At 52.3% G+C, this 17487-nt stretch overlaps 1 protein-coding gene across 3 annotated transcripts in view; it reads left to right on the forward strand.

The window, feature by feature from the left end:
• TECPR2 (tectonin beta-propeller repeat containing 2) overlaps positions 1 to 17487 on the forward strand; it is a 96428-nt gene that overhangs the window by 38381 nt on the left and 40560 nt on the right. For all 3 annotated transcript variants that reach the window (XM_046008760.1, XM_046008762.1, XM_046008759.1), the window contains exons 6-13: positions 1461 to 1773; positions 3137 to 3269; positions 6583 to 6897; positions 7700 to 8697; positions 10259 to 10442; positions 12649 to 12822; positions 14850 to 15030; positions 16090 to 16231. In XM_046008760.1, coding sequence (XP_045864716.1) covers positions 1461 to 1773; positions 3137 to 3269; positions 6583 to 6897; positions 7700 to 8697; positions 10259 to 10442; positions 12649 to 12822; positions 14850 to 15030; positions 16090 to 16231 — 2440 coding nt within the window. The remainder of the gene's footprint in view (positions 1 to 1460; positions 1774 to 3136; positions 3270 to 6582; positions 6898 to 7699; positions 8698 to 10258; positions 10443 to 12648; positions 12823 to 14849; positions 15031 to 16089; positions 16232 to 17487) is intronic.

Here is a 17487-nt window from a genome sequence, read left to right on the forward strand (position 1 = left end):
TGGTAGGAGCCTGAGATTGGACAAAGGTGTGGGACCATGAGAACTCAGGAGAACCCCCTGCCAGCTCAGCTGGGGGAGCGTGCAACTCTTGATCTCAGAGTGTGGGTTCAAGCCCCACATTGGGTGTAGAGATTGCTTAAAAATCCCTTTGGGGGAAAAAAGAATTCAGATTGCTGGTGGGAGCAAAAGTTGGATTAATCATATTGAAAAAAGTTTGAAATTATCTTTCAAACCTGAATGTGGTCAACTCAGCAACCCAGCAGCTACCTGACAGCACAGCAGTTCCATCTCCGGGAGACCCGGGCAGACTCTGACACCCCCGTGTGCTAGGAGGCCTGTGTGGAAATGCTCGTGGTATTGTTGTTTAAAAGAGCAACGTAGAAATAATTCAAATACCCATCAACAAGGGAGTGGGTGAAAAAAAAATGTGGCATGCTGTGTAGCAGAGAAAATGAATGAGCTCTAGCTGTTTAGTCAGTAAAGGTAAATCTTTAATCAACGTTAAAAGCAAGTGGCAAAAGTGTACAAATAGCGTCATTACTTAAATGGAAGATGATACTAAGATACGTAGCATTTAGGGATACATAGGTATGTGGCTAAGCTGTCAGTAATAGAAGCAAAGGAATAGCAAACCCCAAATTCAGTCTGGTGATCACATGTGGGGAACGGAGGGGCAGGGACATTAGGAGCGTGGGAGAACACCACCTGTGTCGCTGACAATTTCTTTCCAAAGTTGAAGGATGGGCTCCTGGTGTGCTTTTCATTTGTTAGGCTTCATAATTTTATATGCCTCTAAGTGTGTGTGTGCGCGATATATAGTATAAAATGATACATATTATTTATATAAAACATACCTTTTGTGTTAGGTATTTCATAATTTTTTAAAAATAGAAAAAAAAATGACACACTTGTGGACCGGACGGGAAGCTGGTCCCGTAACGGGTTTAGACTCGGTTGTAGGCGTGACACTCGTTCACTGGGATGCTGGCGGGAGGACAACAGTCAGGGTTAGGATGAACAGAACTTCCGAGCAGGGAGAGGATGGTCGGACCTGGATTGTCAGCTTCCGCCTCCATTTCCTCTTCTCTGACACAGGAGCTGTACTGTTTGCCTCGTGGCGCTGCTGCGAGGATCGAGCCAGAGGGTGGGGACGAAGCCCAGGGCACAGCACCATGACGGTCGCCACGAGCTGGGCTGCCTTGCCTGCTCAGCGGCACATGCTTCCGAGGGGCTACAGGGAGGAGGAGACACAGAGATGAATGACAGTGTCGTTCTAGTAACAACAGAGCAAACCATAGAAGAGGGTTTGAAAAAACATCGATCTGATTTAGGCTTATCCAAAAAATTCTTGTTAGAGTTGACGTCAAGGGTTGACAACTATCACTTTAAATCAGTTCGTATCTCTTCTTCTTCTTCTTCTTCTTCTTCTTCTTCTTCTTCTTCTTTTTTGGTAATGTCAGCACTGGGAAATTTGGAGCTTGTTTTATACCAGGACTTTGTAAGCAGAGTGATCTGACCTTGTACGCGTCACGGCCTGGGCTCCGACTGTGGAAGGCGGACATCCATGGGACTGTTCAAGCCACGTTTATCTTAAAAGATGTCTTTGCTGGAGGAGTCAAGCCTTTTGAACTGTACCCACGTCTGGAATCCTCCAATAGCGGAAGTTGCAGCTTACCTGAGAAACACCTGGGGCTTGTTTCATGTTTCTTTCAAGAAGGCTGGGTGTTGAGTTGGAATGAATATAGTATTTACCTTCTGGACACCGTCAACCAGGTAAGTGGCGTGATGGCGCCTTGCCTTTGGTGTCTTTACAGTGCTTATCTGTGGACTATCTCTCATAATGGGAGAAGAGACAGCATTGATTCTAATGCTTTTTCCTTTGCAAGGAAATCAAGCAAGGGTCTAATTATTTTATAGATTGGTTTCAGTAGAACCTTCTAGCTGTTCTGCCTCTAAGCAGAAATGTCATCTGCCTGGCATGGCTTCCTCACCTGGAACCTGAGGGTAGGGCCAGCGGTGCTGGGGCCACCAAGCTGCCTTTTAAACCCTGAGTTGGTGTCGAAAGGCATCTCTGTATTCTCCACTTAGAGACAGCTTAAGTTTTCTTCTTTCTCTGGGTACTCACTGAACTTGAGGCACACTTAGTAGTGAGTGGGGTTGAGCGGTTTGGTGACAGTGTATCAGTTCCTTTCTTCTGAGCCCTTACCCAGTGCTTTCTGCGACAGGTGGCCTTAACTTCATGAGACAGAGGGGCTGTCCACATGCAGACGCTGTGGCTGCCATCAGAGTGTACATGGCACCGTCATGGGCAGCTTTCAAACTGATGGCATCTTCTGGATGTTCATCAGGGTTATTTAGAAATTAACAAAGAATTTAGGCCCTTCTTCGCTTTATAGTGAACTGCCTTTTGTGTGTACTGTTAGCAGAAATGAAAATGTTTTTAAATCATTCAGACTCTGGACGTCCTGTTTTGAAGTGGTGGTAGGGACCCCCTCCCTCTCTCCATTCTTTCGTTCCGAGCCATGAATTGCAGTGTCCACTCGTCTCTCCTGTGGGAGTGCACACCGTAGGGGTCTGGACCGGTCAGCACATCACTCCAGCCCACGAGCAGCGTTCCTGTGGGTGTGTGTACAAAGTGCTGTGAGCTGGGACGAGTCTTGGGCTTGCCACTGAGTCTGGGCTCCCCAGGGACCACTTCCCGAGGAGGTGACATCTGACTCCAGTCGGACCTCTCCCAGCAGACGAGGGCCAGGAAAGGAGCTCGAGTGGAGCTGTGACGTCCTGGAGGAACAAGCCTGGGGTCTGGCGCGGCCGGCGGGCAGGTCCTAACAAGGAGCATGGGCGCCCTGTGCTGGCGGGAGGGGCACCGGGCGGGCCGCGGCTCCCAGCGCTCACACGGGAGCTGAGCTGCTCGCTCAGTCTCGTGGAGTCACTGGCAAGGCTTACGACTCCGGGTCAGGTACCCGTTAGCCACTCCTTACCTTCGAGTTTATCACTTCTAAGCTGGGTCAGAAAGAGCCTGGCAGAGCACAGGTGTCATCGGGCTCAGCTGGCCTCCTGCACCTGTGTGTCTGCTTTCAGTCGTCACTGTTGCCTGGTTGTGTGATTTTCTTTTCTTTCTCTTTTTTTTGGACAGGCCACAATTGCTGGTTTGGAAGGATCAGGTGACATCGTGTCTGTTTCCTGCACAGAAAATGAAATATTTTTCTTAAAGGGAGATAGGAACATTATAAGAATTTCGAGCAGACCTGAAGGACTGGCATCAATAGGTTTGTATTTGTTATAAGATGTCTGTGTGTATGGGATTGTAGTTTATAATTGATAAAACTTAGCATTACTGTGTTAAACGACTGTAGCTTTATCTGAACAAGGAAGTGTTTGGAGGATTTCCTGTGATTCTTTTTTCTTTTTTTTAAGATATTTTTGGTTTGTTTTGTTTTGTTTTAGAGAGTGTGTACGAGCAGGGAGAGGGGCAGAGGGAGAGGGCGAGAATCTCAAGCAGACCACGCACTGAGTGCGGAGCGTCACTCGGGGCTCGATCTCACAACCCTGAGATCATGACCTGAGCTGAAACCAAGAGTCAGATGCTTACCCCACTGAGCTGCCCAGGCCCCCCTCCTGTGATTCTTAAAATATGGTTTACAGTGCTTTTCTTGAAGCTTATCTACCTGAAGGCTCACATCAGACAGCCTCACATTGGTGAAGTGGTTCCATGGGTCTGGAAGGTGGGGGGCTGGACGAGTAGTGAGGAGAACTCAGCACCCACATGACTGGCCGCTGGCACCCTGAGACTGCGTGTGGGATTGATACTTCAAAGGACAGATTTGCCAAGATTTTAGGACATTGAAATCTGTTCTCTGGAACATGTCCTTTACCCTCCACGCAGTTCTTCCGTATGACACTGATCATTCTCCGCGCTTCTGACTCCTTGTTCTAAGTCCCACAGCCCGGGTTCTGGCGAGCGCGTTCCCATGCACACATCCGCGGTACTTGGTGTATTTGGGGCTCGTCAGTGAACTTGTCCCCATGGTAACAGTGGCCATGTGGGGGGCCCCTCCTCCTCTCTGTCCCTCACTTTGTTCTCACTGTGTTCCAGACACTCCTAAGCACGTAACAATCATGACCTCATAAAATCCTGAGCACAGCCCTGCATGGAAGGTACTGGTTCTACAGACGAGACTGGGGCTGTGGAAATTGCAGCGAGGTCCCAAAGACACCACTGCTGGGGGATGTGAGCCGCACGCGGGGGACGTCTGTGTGGCCCACGAGGCCCCGCACATGTGTAGCCTCGAGTTCACGGAGCAATTTCACAGGCACCTTGTTTGATGCTCATGACAAGCCTGTGGGAAACGTGAGGCAGGTAGCCCTGCCACGGCCTTTCCCCATTCCCCCTCGGGGCTGGGAGCGGCCTTGTGCCTTCCTGGCTCACTGCACTCCCGTTGCCACCATGTCCCAGGTGGTGTGCAGGGCGCCCCCACCCCAGCTGAGCTCTCCGGGTTCCTGCCACCACCCGTCCCCAGCGCCCCAGGCGGGTCTGAGTGCTGGGTGCGTGCGCTCCCCGAGGAGGCCTCCTTTGGCTGGTACTGCCCTCTGCCCTCAGTTCAGGTCTTCCTGTATCTTTGACACTTCCCCTGAGTGCTGTAGTTAAGTCGGCCCTCCCTGTCTTCGCTTCAGGTCCCAGGGGCCTTTCCTCCTACCGCTGTTGCGGCCCGGGAGCCATTTCCTTACCATGTCCTTCCCTCACAAAATAGTAGACCTTCTGGGTGCAAGGATCTTGTAGCTCAGCTTTGTGGCCCCAGATAGCACATGGCACACAGAAGCCCTGAGTGAGTGTTTCTTAATCCGCGGTGTCCCGTTTCAGATTAGAAAACCAAGGACTGGGGGTAAATGACAAGCCCCAAATCCACCAGCCCCGTCTTCCGATTGCTGCTTTGGCAATGCTTCTCCTGCTTCTCCTTCTTGTCCTGCCTGGCTGCATTGGTCAGAAGCGTGGACCTTTGGTCGTAGCTACGGGCTTGGGGTACCTTGGCCCTGGAGGCATCCTTGCTCTGACTTCTGCTCTCACCAGCACTAGCTGGTGGCTGAGTCACTGCAGGAGAGGGAGGACAGGGAGTAGAAGGCCTGGACCCAAGTGGGTGGGCCAGGTGCAAACCCAGGGCCTTCTAGAGCGGGAAGCAGGGCAGGAGCAAGGCGAGGGAAGGGCGCTCCAGGTGGCAAGCCCCTGAGCCCCCAGGCATTACTAAGGCCTTTGTCCTTTTGTAATGTTAGAATACAGAGTATGGTTAGTAGGAAAATATCCCAGACAGCCTCTCAGAGCCAGATATTTAGGACTTGAAAAGATGAAAACGTCCTAAGGGCTATCTTGGCCCCCACTTTACTGTCTCTTACAGGATGGCGGGGCAGGCGTGGGGCAGGAGTGAGTTACTTCTTAGGTCAGAGGTCAGTCAGGGCAGCTGTCGCTCCAGGCCGCAGTTCCTGTGGAACAGGACTAAGCTCTGAGTCTTGAGTTTTCAGAGCTGGCATCTGCACGGCGTGGTCAAGGGTGGGCTGCTCGCGGGAGGGTAGTCTGGGGGGGCTGCTCTGCGGGGACGGAAGCGCTCTGTGTCTGCGCGGGCCCCAGTGGCTGCCGAGCGCTTGCAGTGTGGGGAGCGCAGCTGCCTTCACGTCGTGCTCGACTTCGAGTTTAAGTCGCTGCACTGGCAGTGGCCGCGGTATCGCACAGGACAGCTCCTGACCGAGACCTGCCATCGGCTCGTGTGGTCTTTGACAAGTCGCTTCCCTGGCCACGCTTCGCTCCGAGCAAAGCCCTGCGTGTCTGTCCCCAGCTTGCACACCACAGCCCCTAGTCTGCCCCGGGCCACCCTCACGAGAGGACAGGCGTTCCCGTGTGGCTGGCTGGTGGCCCCCGAACAGTGCCGGGCCCACAGTGGATACGCGGTATCGGGATGGCTGAGTGGGTAAAGCCGTCCATAGTCCTGTGTACGGGGTCCTGTGGCTGGAGCCTTGGTGGCCATGGCGCCTTGTGCCGTTGTGTTGAGAAGGACGAGTCCGTGAAGGTGAGAAACTCGCTGGCTCTTGGTCGTGGTATAGAGCAGGGTGCCTTGAGCCTCTGCCGCCACATCCTCACACCACACTTCTCTGTCCTGGCTTTGTTCTCGTGGAAAATGCCCTTTCTCTCCTTAAATTTCAAGAAATATAGGTACGCATATATTTTTCAAGTGCCTTTTGAGTTCTTTTATGTTTAAGGCCTGGTCTAAGTAGGGGCCATCACTAAGCCCTCTTAGAAACGGGTCATTTGTCTTCTTTAGGAATTATTTGTGAATTGATGTAAGAAATGATGTATACTTAATAGCGTCCCCTTCCTATTGAGCTATTTATGAAAATCGCCATAATGAGCCATTTTCCTGATTGTGGTGTGTGAGCTCCCCGGAGCACAGAGCCGTTGCGGACTGTTATGTGCGACCTTCCTGCTTCAGCAGTCTCTCTGAGCCTAGTGGGTAGGGATTTAGGGTTAGCAGGCCTGAATGGGAGCTCGTTGACTTCCTTAGACAGCCAGCAGTGACCCCCAACCCTCTTTCTCAGCGCGAGATGGTCTGGAGACACCAGGATGCACAGAGCAGGCCCCTGGGCAACGTGGGGAGAAGCTGTCGGGCACCCCGGTTTCGGAGACGAGGCTCAGGGGCTCTTCCGTGGCCAGCTCTGTGGCCAGCGAGCCCAGGAGCAGGAGCAGCTCGCTCAACTCCACCGACAGTGGCTCTGGGCTCCAGGCAGCTCCAGAGCTGGGGAGGGGAGGCCAGCCTGCCTCGCAGAGATTCAGCGTGATCAGTTCCGAAGACTTTGACCAGGAGCTCGTCGTGAAGCCTCTGAAAGTGAAAAGGAAGAGGAAGAAAAGATCAGGTACCGTCCTTCGCAAAATACACACTGACTCCTTACGCAGGGGCATTCTCGCACACTTTTGGGGAGTGCTGCTTTCACTGCGTGAGCATTTGCCCATTCGGTGAGAAGCAGAGAAGGCCTTCAGAAAACAAGTGTGCTCTTTCCTCAAAGGAGTTTTACCGTGAAATATTTCATATGTTAAGAAAGAGTACCGCACACACCGAAAGCACCTTCATGGGGTGTGAGTAATATAACACACACCCTGCTTGGTGGGTCTGGGGCTCTACTTCTTGATATTTAAATAAAATTTTAGATGTATCCACGTATAGCACATATTAGACCAGAGACACTGTGAGCCTGGATGGAAAGGCACGGAAATAGAAAATTACGCTGGTGTCTAGACGGGTCGTTTTACGTTTGGTGTTGGATAGGTTATTGGCCATGGGATTTAACATTGAAATGTTTTAAGTTTTTACTCCTTCATTCCTATTAGGCCTCTCGAGCTACACATACGTACCAGAGTGCTAAGCATGTTAATAATTTTAAACGACTGGTCTGCAGTCCATTCTTTCCTTTGTTTTCCTCCATTAACATTTCTTGAGCGAGGCCTAGAGCCCATCACTGTCTCTGATGTTCGCATCCATTTAAGACATCTCTGCATGGGGAAAATTCGTACTTTGAGAGATGCATTCCTCACCACTTAAATATCCTTCATTTAAAATGTATTTTTTTTCCTTGAGCCAAAATTGTGTTTTTTAGTCTCTTACTATTTATGTGGAGTCATACCCCATTTTAAACATTCTTATTTTAAATTTTAAATTAGAAGGTGCAAGCAGGAACACCTGCCACAGTTCCCTTGAATCAACTCCCTGCTATGAGTTCCCCGGTGACAGTCCCCAGTCCTTGAACACAGACCTGCTGTCCATGACCTCGAGTTTGGGCAGCATCGTGGATCGGTTGAGCACAGAGTCTCCTGACCAGGAGAGTAACCTCAGTGGTGAGGTGAATGGTGTCCTGCAGGAAAATATTGACCCCGAAGCGTTCAGTGTCCTGGAGGTGCCTGAGCCCGCCACTGCCGTCCTGCATGAAGGTAATGGCGACAGACCCAGACTCCCACGATGTGACTGTGCAGAAGACACAGGGCCACACAGTGGAGTGTGGACTTCACTCCTGGAGCTGAGGGAAGCTGTGGAAGGTAGTGACGCGACAGAACTCAGAGAGGAACCTTGCCCCGCAGACGACGGGCTGAATAGCAGACAGTCACCCTGTCGAGAAAAGGACAGCTCTGCAGAGGCCCGGGAAGCAGGGGGTGTGGAGCTTGATGACCCCCAAAGCGCTTTTTCTGAAGTCCCTTTCCCGGACTCACCCCCGGTGCCTTCCAGCCTCAGCTGGGTCCCCCATGCCGAGCCGCGACTGCCAGGGACCGGAGCTGACGAAGGCTGTGCCGAGGAGCCCAGTAAGGAGCAGGGTTTCCTCGCACACGTGGGGGGCCCCAGCCACCTCAGCTCACATCCCTGGGACACTGTCACCGACGGTGACACGGGCCTGAAGGAAATGGTTGCCTCGAGTTGTGACTCAGGGAGTGTGAGAGGACGGCTGACACCCCCAGTCTCTGCCTTGGTGGCTCATACCCATGAGCCTCGGCTCGAGCAGCCTTCACGGGACCAGGTGTTGACATCCAGTGACGAGGAGGACATCTATGCCCAAGGGTTGCCTTCCTCTTCCTCGGAGACGAGTGTGACAGAGCTCGGTGGTAGTCGCTCCCTGCAGGACCTGAGCCAGCCTGGCACAGAGGACACCGGGCTCCTAAAGTCAGATCAGGTATGTGGGTTTGGGGTGGCCGGTGTCCTGGGGTCCACCCAACCCACGTAGTCAAGGATGATGATTCCTGATCATTTACATAACAGAGTTTTTTCAAAATGCTTACTTTCCTTAGCAAGTCATTATTTTTCAGTGTATTTGGTTTCGAGACTAATTAGGTCTTATAACTTGTCCTACTAAGTCGTTGTTGGGTGTGGATTATGAGTGTGGACATGCGTGAGCTTCCCCCAAACGGACCGCTAGATTCTCCTAGCGCTAACGACACGCATTGCTCGGGAAGCTCTTGCCACGCGCCGGGCACCACGCTAAGCACTTGGTAAGTTCGACTCATTTCCTTCTCCAAGAACGAGACAAAAGTCGGTAAAGAAGTAGGTGCTGCCGTGGTCCCCATTTCACAGCGGAGGGAACACAGGTCACATAGCGAGTGAAGGACAGGGCTGGCCAGGGACCCCGCTCTCAGCCTCTGTGCTGTCCTGCATGGGCAGTGACATGTCCTGCTTACTTGTTCTGAGACAAATGCCAGAAGGTGAGACCTTCCACTCAGTCTCGCCTGCGCTCATCCTTTCTTGAGTGCCTTCGGCTGCCAGGCTCTGTGTTCGGTGTTGGCTGCTGCGGGCGCAGATAGCCAGTCCGGATCCCAGAGTCTCCAGGAGGACCCAGATGGGCCTGCCAATCATCTCCACTGAGCACGACTCTCGGCCGATGCCGGCGAGCCAAGTGCAGGGCTGTGGGAAGGCCGACGACGTCTTGTGCGGGCGCGCTGTTGGGATCGGAAGCGAGAACTTTAGAAAAGCCCTCCCCTAGGTGAGAGGGGACCTGGCGCTTGGAGGACTGCTTCTTCCCTTCATGGTCCCCCCTCCTCCCCATCCAGTAGCTGGAAAACCAAGCGATTTTGTGGCATTTGCCGGAGGCGTGGGGCACTCGCCATGGGGAGCAGGGCTGGATTGAGAAGGGGCGGGTGCCATTCTCTGTGAAGCAGTGAACTTCCGTCTTTGGGTGATGGTGCGAGCACATTGATCATTGATTCCTTCTGCAATTTCAGAAAACTGTTAAGCTGCAAAGACTTCATTTAGCTCTTTTTTAAAGAATCATGGCAACAAAACATCAGTCCATAGAATTCAGCCAGACTCAGTGTCTTGGCCAGATTTCCATTAGCCGCACGATGTGTCCTGTGTCTGGTGATTGGGACCATGCTTAAAACCTGAGGGTGAGGACACAGAGCTAGTGGCAGGGCCGCTCGTCCACACGCCTTGGCAAGGATCCAAGGCACAGAACGAGGGTTTGCACGCACGTTGTGTGTTGTGCAAGAGCTAGGTTGTTTTAACGTCATCACCACGTTAGGAGGGGTGTTCTGACCTGACGGAGAGCTACCCGGGTGTGCTCTGGGGTCCTGACGGGGGACAGCAGCCCCCATTGCAGAATGCTTCTCTAAGGGCACAGTCCAAAGACAGCAGGTCCCCGCTTGGCTTTAGAGACCCTCCACCCTGTGACTTGTTGATGACTGCGCGACAGCGTGGCTCAGTGCTCTGCTGCAGAACTCACCAGGCTCTGTCCTTGTTAGTTTGCAGAAAGCTGGATGGGATACTCCGGTCCCGGCTACGGCATACTCAGCTTGGCGGTCTCCGAGAAGTACATTTGGTGCCTGGACTACAAAGGCGGCCTGTTCTGCAGCGCACTGCCGGGCGCTGGGCTCCGCTGGCAGAAGTTTGAGGACGCCGTCCAGCAGGTGGCGGTCTCGCCCTCAGGTTGGCCTCCCCGGCTCCCACCTCCCTGCTCCTGCTGGGGTAGCGGCCCATGGCAGGCACACGGTGGGCCCTGCCACAGCGCCATCCATGCTGCATGTGACCTTGCACGTCTGAGGGTTTTCTCCAAAGAACAGGGTCGCTTCATTTGACATTAATTAATGAACATCCAGTAAATGGATGTTCAGCTTGAATCTTGGTTCGGTTTTTTTTATTATTAATTGCAATGGTAACACATGAACATGTTTTTATAAGCTATGCAAACTGCTTGAATTTTGAGTGATTTTCTTGGAGAGAGATTAACATATGGACACCTTATAAAAATGTGTCTCTATTTCTTTTCTTTTATGGAAGGGGAGGGGCAGAGGGAGAAGGAGAGAGGATCTTAAGCAGGCTCTGCACCCAGCACGAAGCCTAACACGGGTCTCAGTGTCACGACCCTGACATCATGACCCAAGCCAAAATCAAAAGTTGAATGCTTCACTGACCGAGCCACCCAGGCGCCCCTGTGTTCCTATTCCTTTGTGTTGTTTTAAAGCAACTGAACCAATAGAGATGGACTTACGTCGGTATAGATTTTTGGGGTTCCTTTCTAGAAATTTTTCTTTAATGAACGATGTGTATGCTCTGGCTGAATCATCTACACCCTGAGTGTAAAAGAAAAATGCGTTCATTCTTGCAAGCCATGGTCCAGCTAACCATTTTTAGTGAACTGGAGCGGACATTTCCTGAATGATGCTCTACTAGGCTTTCCGCCTGTACCTCCCTTCCCTGTCCAGAATCATTTGCTCATCTGTTTTGCCATAATGTTGGCCACTTCACCTGCTGGGGGGTGGGTAGGTAGAATAGAAGTGTTCATGTGTATTTGCCTCATAGTAACTCCCCCCCCCCTTTTTTTAAGAGATTTTATTTATTTATTTGACAGAGAGAGACACAACGAGACAGGGAACAGAGGCAGGGCGAGTGGGAGAGGGGAAGCAGGCTTTCCTGCTGAGCAGAGAGCCCAATGCGGGGCTCGATCCCAGGACCCGGAGATCATGACCTGAGCCGAAGGCCGACGCTCACCACCGAGCCACCCAGCGCCTCACATAGCATCTTCGCATTGTTGCGACATTGGAGCAGAGTCAGACAAACGTTCTCTGTCCCTTGAGTCTCACCCCGTCATTTTACTGTGTTTCAGATGGATTTCCTTGACCTCTTCCTGGGCTTTGTCCCTGTTTAAAATAGCAGTTTGTTCAGGGTTGTTTTATCTCTTTGCTTATTTGAAAAATAATTTTCCTCAGAGAGTGGCTGAGATCATAGTCTCGTCTTTCACTCTCATTATGTAATTGTGCCCTTTAATTCTCTCTCTGCCGTTTACTTCTGTTCACCCTCCCAGCCGGTTAGAAGCCTTGGTTCTATCCTGATTCTGTTGATTACTTTGTGTTTCCAAAACCTTCTGGCCCTTGCTGATCTCGTAGGAATTCTGTCCCCACCGGATCGGTGTACTTGACTGAGTCGCCCTGCAGTGCCCACGTCTTCAGGGGGCACCCGAGCCCCACCGTGTTCAGGGTGTGCTTCGGGCTGAGCTGTCGGGCTTTTCTTCTCTTACCTCGGCTCTCCCCATCAGACCCTCTAGTCCAGCCTGTGGTCTTGGTGATTCTCTGGCGGTTTCTTCATGTGGCCGCCTGACCTCCGTCATACCTCCACATACACAGAACCGCCTGCTCCTTCCCTCTCCTTCTTCCTCTGTTGCTCAGAGTCCCTTTCTGAGTCAAAAAGGACAGCCCTGCTCAAGTGCCTCCTTTCCGTGCGTCTGAACCCTCCGTTGGTCCAGAAGTGACCCATCTGAGTCCCTCTAGGACTTCTCAACCTCACGGGGGACGAGTTGTGCCTCCTGACGTGTCCGCGTCAGGGGTGCCTGGGGTCTGTGGGGCTCGGTGTGCCGTGTCACCAATCGGGTCTCGCCTCCAGCTTCCTGCAGCTCTATAGTGCAGAGGAGGAAGTCAGGCGTGGACAGCAGGTGCCTTGACATCCGAAGCCACACGGGGTAGGCGGTGACCTACGAACCAGACCTTGGCACCGTGGCCTCTTTCCCCAGTTGGCGTGGAAGCAAAAGGGGGAGAGAGGTTTTAGAAATCTCTCTCCCCCACGGCGACCGGGATGAAGTTTTTTGTTTAAGTAATTCTCTGTGGTTAGTGAATGGTGAACAGAATTTTTATTTCTACAGGAGCCCTTCTCTGGAAGATTGAACAGAAATCTAACCGAGCTTTTGCTTGTGGAAAAGTGACCATCAAGGGGAAGCGGCACTGGTACGAAGCCCTGCCCCAGGCAGTGTTTGTGGCCCTGAGCGATGACACGGCCTGGATCATCAGGACAAATGGAGATCTGTACCTGCAGACAGGTGCCTGGGGCGGTCCTCCAGCTCCTGGGGGTGGGGGTGATTGCTTCCTACTGCCCCTCACTTTGTTAGGGACACACTTAGAGCCATCACAATGATGAAGGGGCTAAAAATCAATTTAAGACAGTCTGCCTTTGGAATGTATTAGCGGTTTCCTGCTCCTGACTCACACCCGACCCGGACAGATTGAGGGCAGGACTCGCTAGGGTTACCCAGTGAGACGCAGAGACAGGTTCTTACTCTCCACACGGCTCTCCGTTGCCTGTCGTTTGTGCTCAGTGTCACATCTCAAGGGGAAAGAATAACGGGGAAGTGACGTTAGAACCCTTTTTCCTTTAGGTTATGGCTGCACGTTTTTCAGCCAGGTCGTAGCCCTGTCTCCGTATACGTATTTACATGTGGGTCAGGAAGAAACAACAAGAAAAATCATTTGATCTAAGTAGCAGTTCAGTTCGTCCTCATAAACTGCGCTGAGGGGAACCTTCAGCTGCTGGAGGAGACTCGGTGGGACTTGTTTATTAAAAATAAACTGTAATGAGCGTGAGTGTTTATGTCAGCAAAATGGGATATGACTTTCCAAAGGCGACGTGATTTCTCGGCATAGGGAAAGGGTATGGGGTGGGAGCTCCTTTCTGGCTGTCAGGAGGTCGTATTGGATTTACGTAAAGATCAGTCTTCTAACCATCTAATATTGCTGATTTGTGGAGACAGTTTTAATCTCTGTTTCAAGCTGTCAGCCGGGGGTGATGCTCTGAGACCGAAAGTCTCCACACCCCTGGCTCTTCCTCACACGTGGGAGGGCCAGCATCTCCTAGAAGCCGCTGCTTGAGCCCTGGTGGTCAGCCTCGCCAGCTCCTGGGCCACGTGCGAGTTCTGTTCTCTCCCTTCAAGTGGGAATAGCTCTGGAAAGGCAGATGCATATCCCGTTTCCAGGGACACTTGAGTTTTGTTCCTGGTGAGGAGGCGGAGTGCTTCCGGCCTGGGGTTGAGAAACGGGTGCCCCGTTAGCCTGTAGTACCAGACCGGCCACGCTCATCTCCAGGACTGGCCTGATGGTGTGTAGTGGAAGCAGCCCAGCTGCTTGAGGGAGAGGGAGACAGCTGAGAACGTGGGGCCACGGGGCTCCTGCGAGCAGTCGGGAGCACGCTGGGGCACTGAGAACTGAGTGCAGGCTGATGCCGCTGAGGATGGGATTTGAGTTAGCAGCTGTCCCGGCAGCTCCAGGCTGCAGACAGCCTCCAGGGAGGTGGGGGGAAGAGCCCTGGATGGAGCGTCAGCGACTCTGAGCTCTGGCCCAGCCTTAGCCTTGCTGGGTGAGGGACGTCGCCTTTCATGTAGGCAATCATCCCCCCAACCAGGTCAGAGCAGGAGAGGGCGGCTGCTTCGTCGGAGCTGCTCTGCAGAGGGCGGGGGGCTCAGATCCTCGCCATCCACGGCTGCCGCAGCTCTCCTCGCCCCGGTGCTCTGAGGGCTCAGCACGTGTTGCTCTTGGCCTGGCTGCTCTTGGCTCAGGGTCTGGCTGCTCTGCCCTGGGCTTTCTTGTTCTTCCGGAACATTTTAAGCGACTTTGGGATACCCGCAGATTCTGAATTGTTGTTCCTTCAGTTTTCAGAGAGCGTTTGAAAACACTTCAAATACATGCCCTATTTAAGCACAACCTAACCATTTTTTGTTGACCAGACCTTAAGAAGACAGAATGCTTGCTACAAAAGAATATAGCAGAATACCGGGGCGCCTGGGTGGCTCAGTGGGTTAAAGCCTCTGCCTTCGGCTCGGGTCATGATCCCAGGGTCCTAGGATCGAGCCCCACATTGGGCGCTCTGCTCTGCAGGGAGCCTGCTTCCTCCTCTCTCTCTGCCTGCCTCTCTGCCTAGTTGTGATTTCTCTCTGTCAAATAAATAAAATATTAAAAAAAAAAAAAAGAACATAGAATACCAAAGAAAAAGAAAAAGAAGCAAACAGCAGAATACAAATGAGGTGTGAAGTCCTGACTGTGTGTCTTGGGGGCTTCCTGTCTGTCTCCCTGGCAGGTCTCAGTGTGGATCGCCCTTGTGCCAGAGCCGTAAAGGTCGACTGTCCATACCCACTGTCCCAGGTCACAGCCCGAAACAGCGTGGTGTGGGCGCTGACGGAGCAGCGAGCCCTCCTGTACCGGGAGGGCGTGAGCAGCTTCTGCCCTGAAGGGGAGCAGTGGAAATGTGACATCGTCAGGTATCGGCGGGAGCGCGGGAGCAGGCGCGTCCTCCCCATCTTGCTTGTCCCACCCTTGGTTCTTTGTCAGCTTGACTCCCCTTAACGCGCCCCTAGGAGGCTGCCCCCGGCAGAGCTGCTTCTCTGAAGCTCTCCATGGGGATAGTGTTGTCTGGAATTGGGGGAGCCGATGGCCGCGGCCTGCCCGCGGGTTGCCCTGTGCCTGCCTCTGACCGGCAGACTGGGCGCTGGGTCAGGGCGTAGCTTTTTGAAATGCTGCCGCCCTCTCCTGTGACCTCAGGTATCACACGATCACAGGTCTCACGACAGTTTCTATTCAGCACTGCCTGGCACTGTCGGGTGGTTTCTGTGTAGGATCCCAGTGGTTTCAGGCCAGATGTTTTTCCTTCATAATCATCAGTGGTAATTGATCTCTAGTAATTTATTTGGTGACTTATACCACTCAAAATTTTAATTATAGAATTACCATCAAATCATTTTGCTAATTATAAAAATTAGACGAGGATCTTCTTGGTTTGAACCCAGCACCTAGTCAGCATGAGCGAGTGGCTACCGTGAGCCACAGCGGGGCTGGGCTGGGTGTGCGACCGCGGCTGTCCCCAGCGCCGCTCTCCCCCGGTGCCGGTTAGCGTGGACCATCCCGTGCCAGAGCAGAGCTGAGCGGGGGCTTTCCCAGAGGGGTGGTGGAGGAGGGCACTGCCTGCGGAGAGGCAGCATCTGCCCCGCTGCTGCTGCCCGACACAGCCCGGCACACGGGGGCATCTCCACTGGCTCGACTGTGTGGGGGGAGCAGGGAGGCCAAGGTGCCCTGGGTGCCCACGTGCTCTCTCGTAGGCTCTTTCTTCCCAGGGGCTTTCCCGCCATGTCAGCTTTTCAGTTTGTCTTTCAGAAGCTGCCACACATTTAAACAACAGCGTAACTTGAAACACGAGCTTCCTTCGATGGAACTTGGGGGTGGGGTCTAAACCCACCTGGGAGATGCTTGAAGCCGGTTGTTCCTAGTCAGGCTGGGCACTTGGAGTGTGGGCGTTGACTCCCCCTTCTCTTCCCTCTTTCCAGTGAAAGGCAGGCTTTGGAACCCGTCTGTATAACTCTCGGGGACCAGCAGACTCTGTGGGCCCTGGACATCCGAGGGAACCTGTGGTTCCGAACTGGTATCGTTTCCAAGAAGCCCCAGGGAGATGACGACCACTGGTGGCAAGTAGGTGCTCGGCTCCAGGGGTGCCGGCCAGGATGTCTCTGCTCTGCTTCCCCTCTTACAGCCCTTCTTCTTCTTTAAGAGACTGGGGAGGTTGGATTAAATGAGCAACATTTGCTTTCACTCTTTGATGAGTTAGTCTTCGCTCTGTTTGAGCGCGTTAGAAATATCTGGGCTTTTCATTGTAGGAAGTAACTTGTAAAACTCTTTGCTTAAATGTACAGGCTCTGTTTATTACTTCTATTTCTGTTTCGGTGTTTTTTAGAAATTTATCCTTACGTGCTAAATTAGCCTGGTGATATCCTTTTGAAGACCTGGGTGGTAATGATGTTGAATTCTGAACGCATGGGCTAAGAGCTAGACCGCAGGTTTGGAAACCCGGCCTACAATTAAAATTCATCTCTCCCCACTGGTTCCAAAGTCCTCTAAGCAAGTGGCATTTCAACAAAGAAAGGAGAATGTTCCCACACACTCCCAGAAAAGGAAACACTTTGTGTAATAGGAGGGTGTAAGCAAGCTCACTCCTCGTGACTTGGTCCCAGCCGGGGTGGCCTAGAATGTGTTTTTCAGGGAGTTGTTCCTGCCCCTCTTTGGGTTCAGTGTAGCTGTCACTCCCCCAGCTTCCCGCAGCAGCCAGCAAAGTGGTTCTGGCCCTCAGCTGCTGGAAATGAGGCAGCGTCTCTGCAGAGTTTGTCTCCAGGGGCTCAGGTCCCGCCGCTGCCTCAGACTTGGGGCACAAGGGCAGGTCCGTCATTAGCTGCCCTTGGTCTGTCAGTTGAGAATGTGGAAAAGAAGTTGTATTTGCTCTTTGATGAGTAAGTATATGTGTACAAAGGTCTCTGATATGTCGGATACTCTGAAAAGTTGTACAAGTGATTTTAAAATACCTTCTCCATGCTGGTAAGCATCTTGGTATTTCACACGCATGCGTGTACACACACACACACTCTCTCTCAAATGTGTATGTGTACCACGTTCCATTTTTAAGTAGCCTACAGAAAGTTTGATACCATTTTATCATCACATTCAGAACGTTATCTTTAGAGAAATTTGACAGAATCATCTTGAGGTATTTGGAAGCAGAGTTATTTTAATTTCTCTAAGACTGACTTCTCTGTAGCGCCAGAGCCGGCTTTATGCTTGGCTGCTAAACCTTCCTTTTTTTTAAATTTGCGTCCTGCTTATCTGCAAGTGCTGGGCACTGGGATGGCCTGTCACAGGCTTTCTGTGTGGCCTCGGCATGTGCACCCTCCGAGGAG

This window comes from Meles meles, chromosome 6 (assembly GCF_922984935.1).
Source record: "Meles meles chromosome 6, mMelMel3.1 paternal haplotype, whole genome shotgun sequence".
In the NCBI taxonomy this organism is placed as follows: domain Eukaryota; kingdom Metazoa; phylum Chordata; class Mammalia; order Carnivora; family Mustelidae; genus Meles; species Meles meles.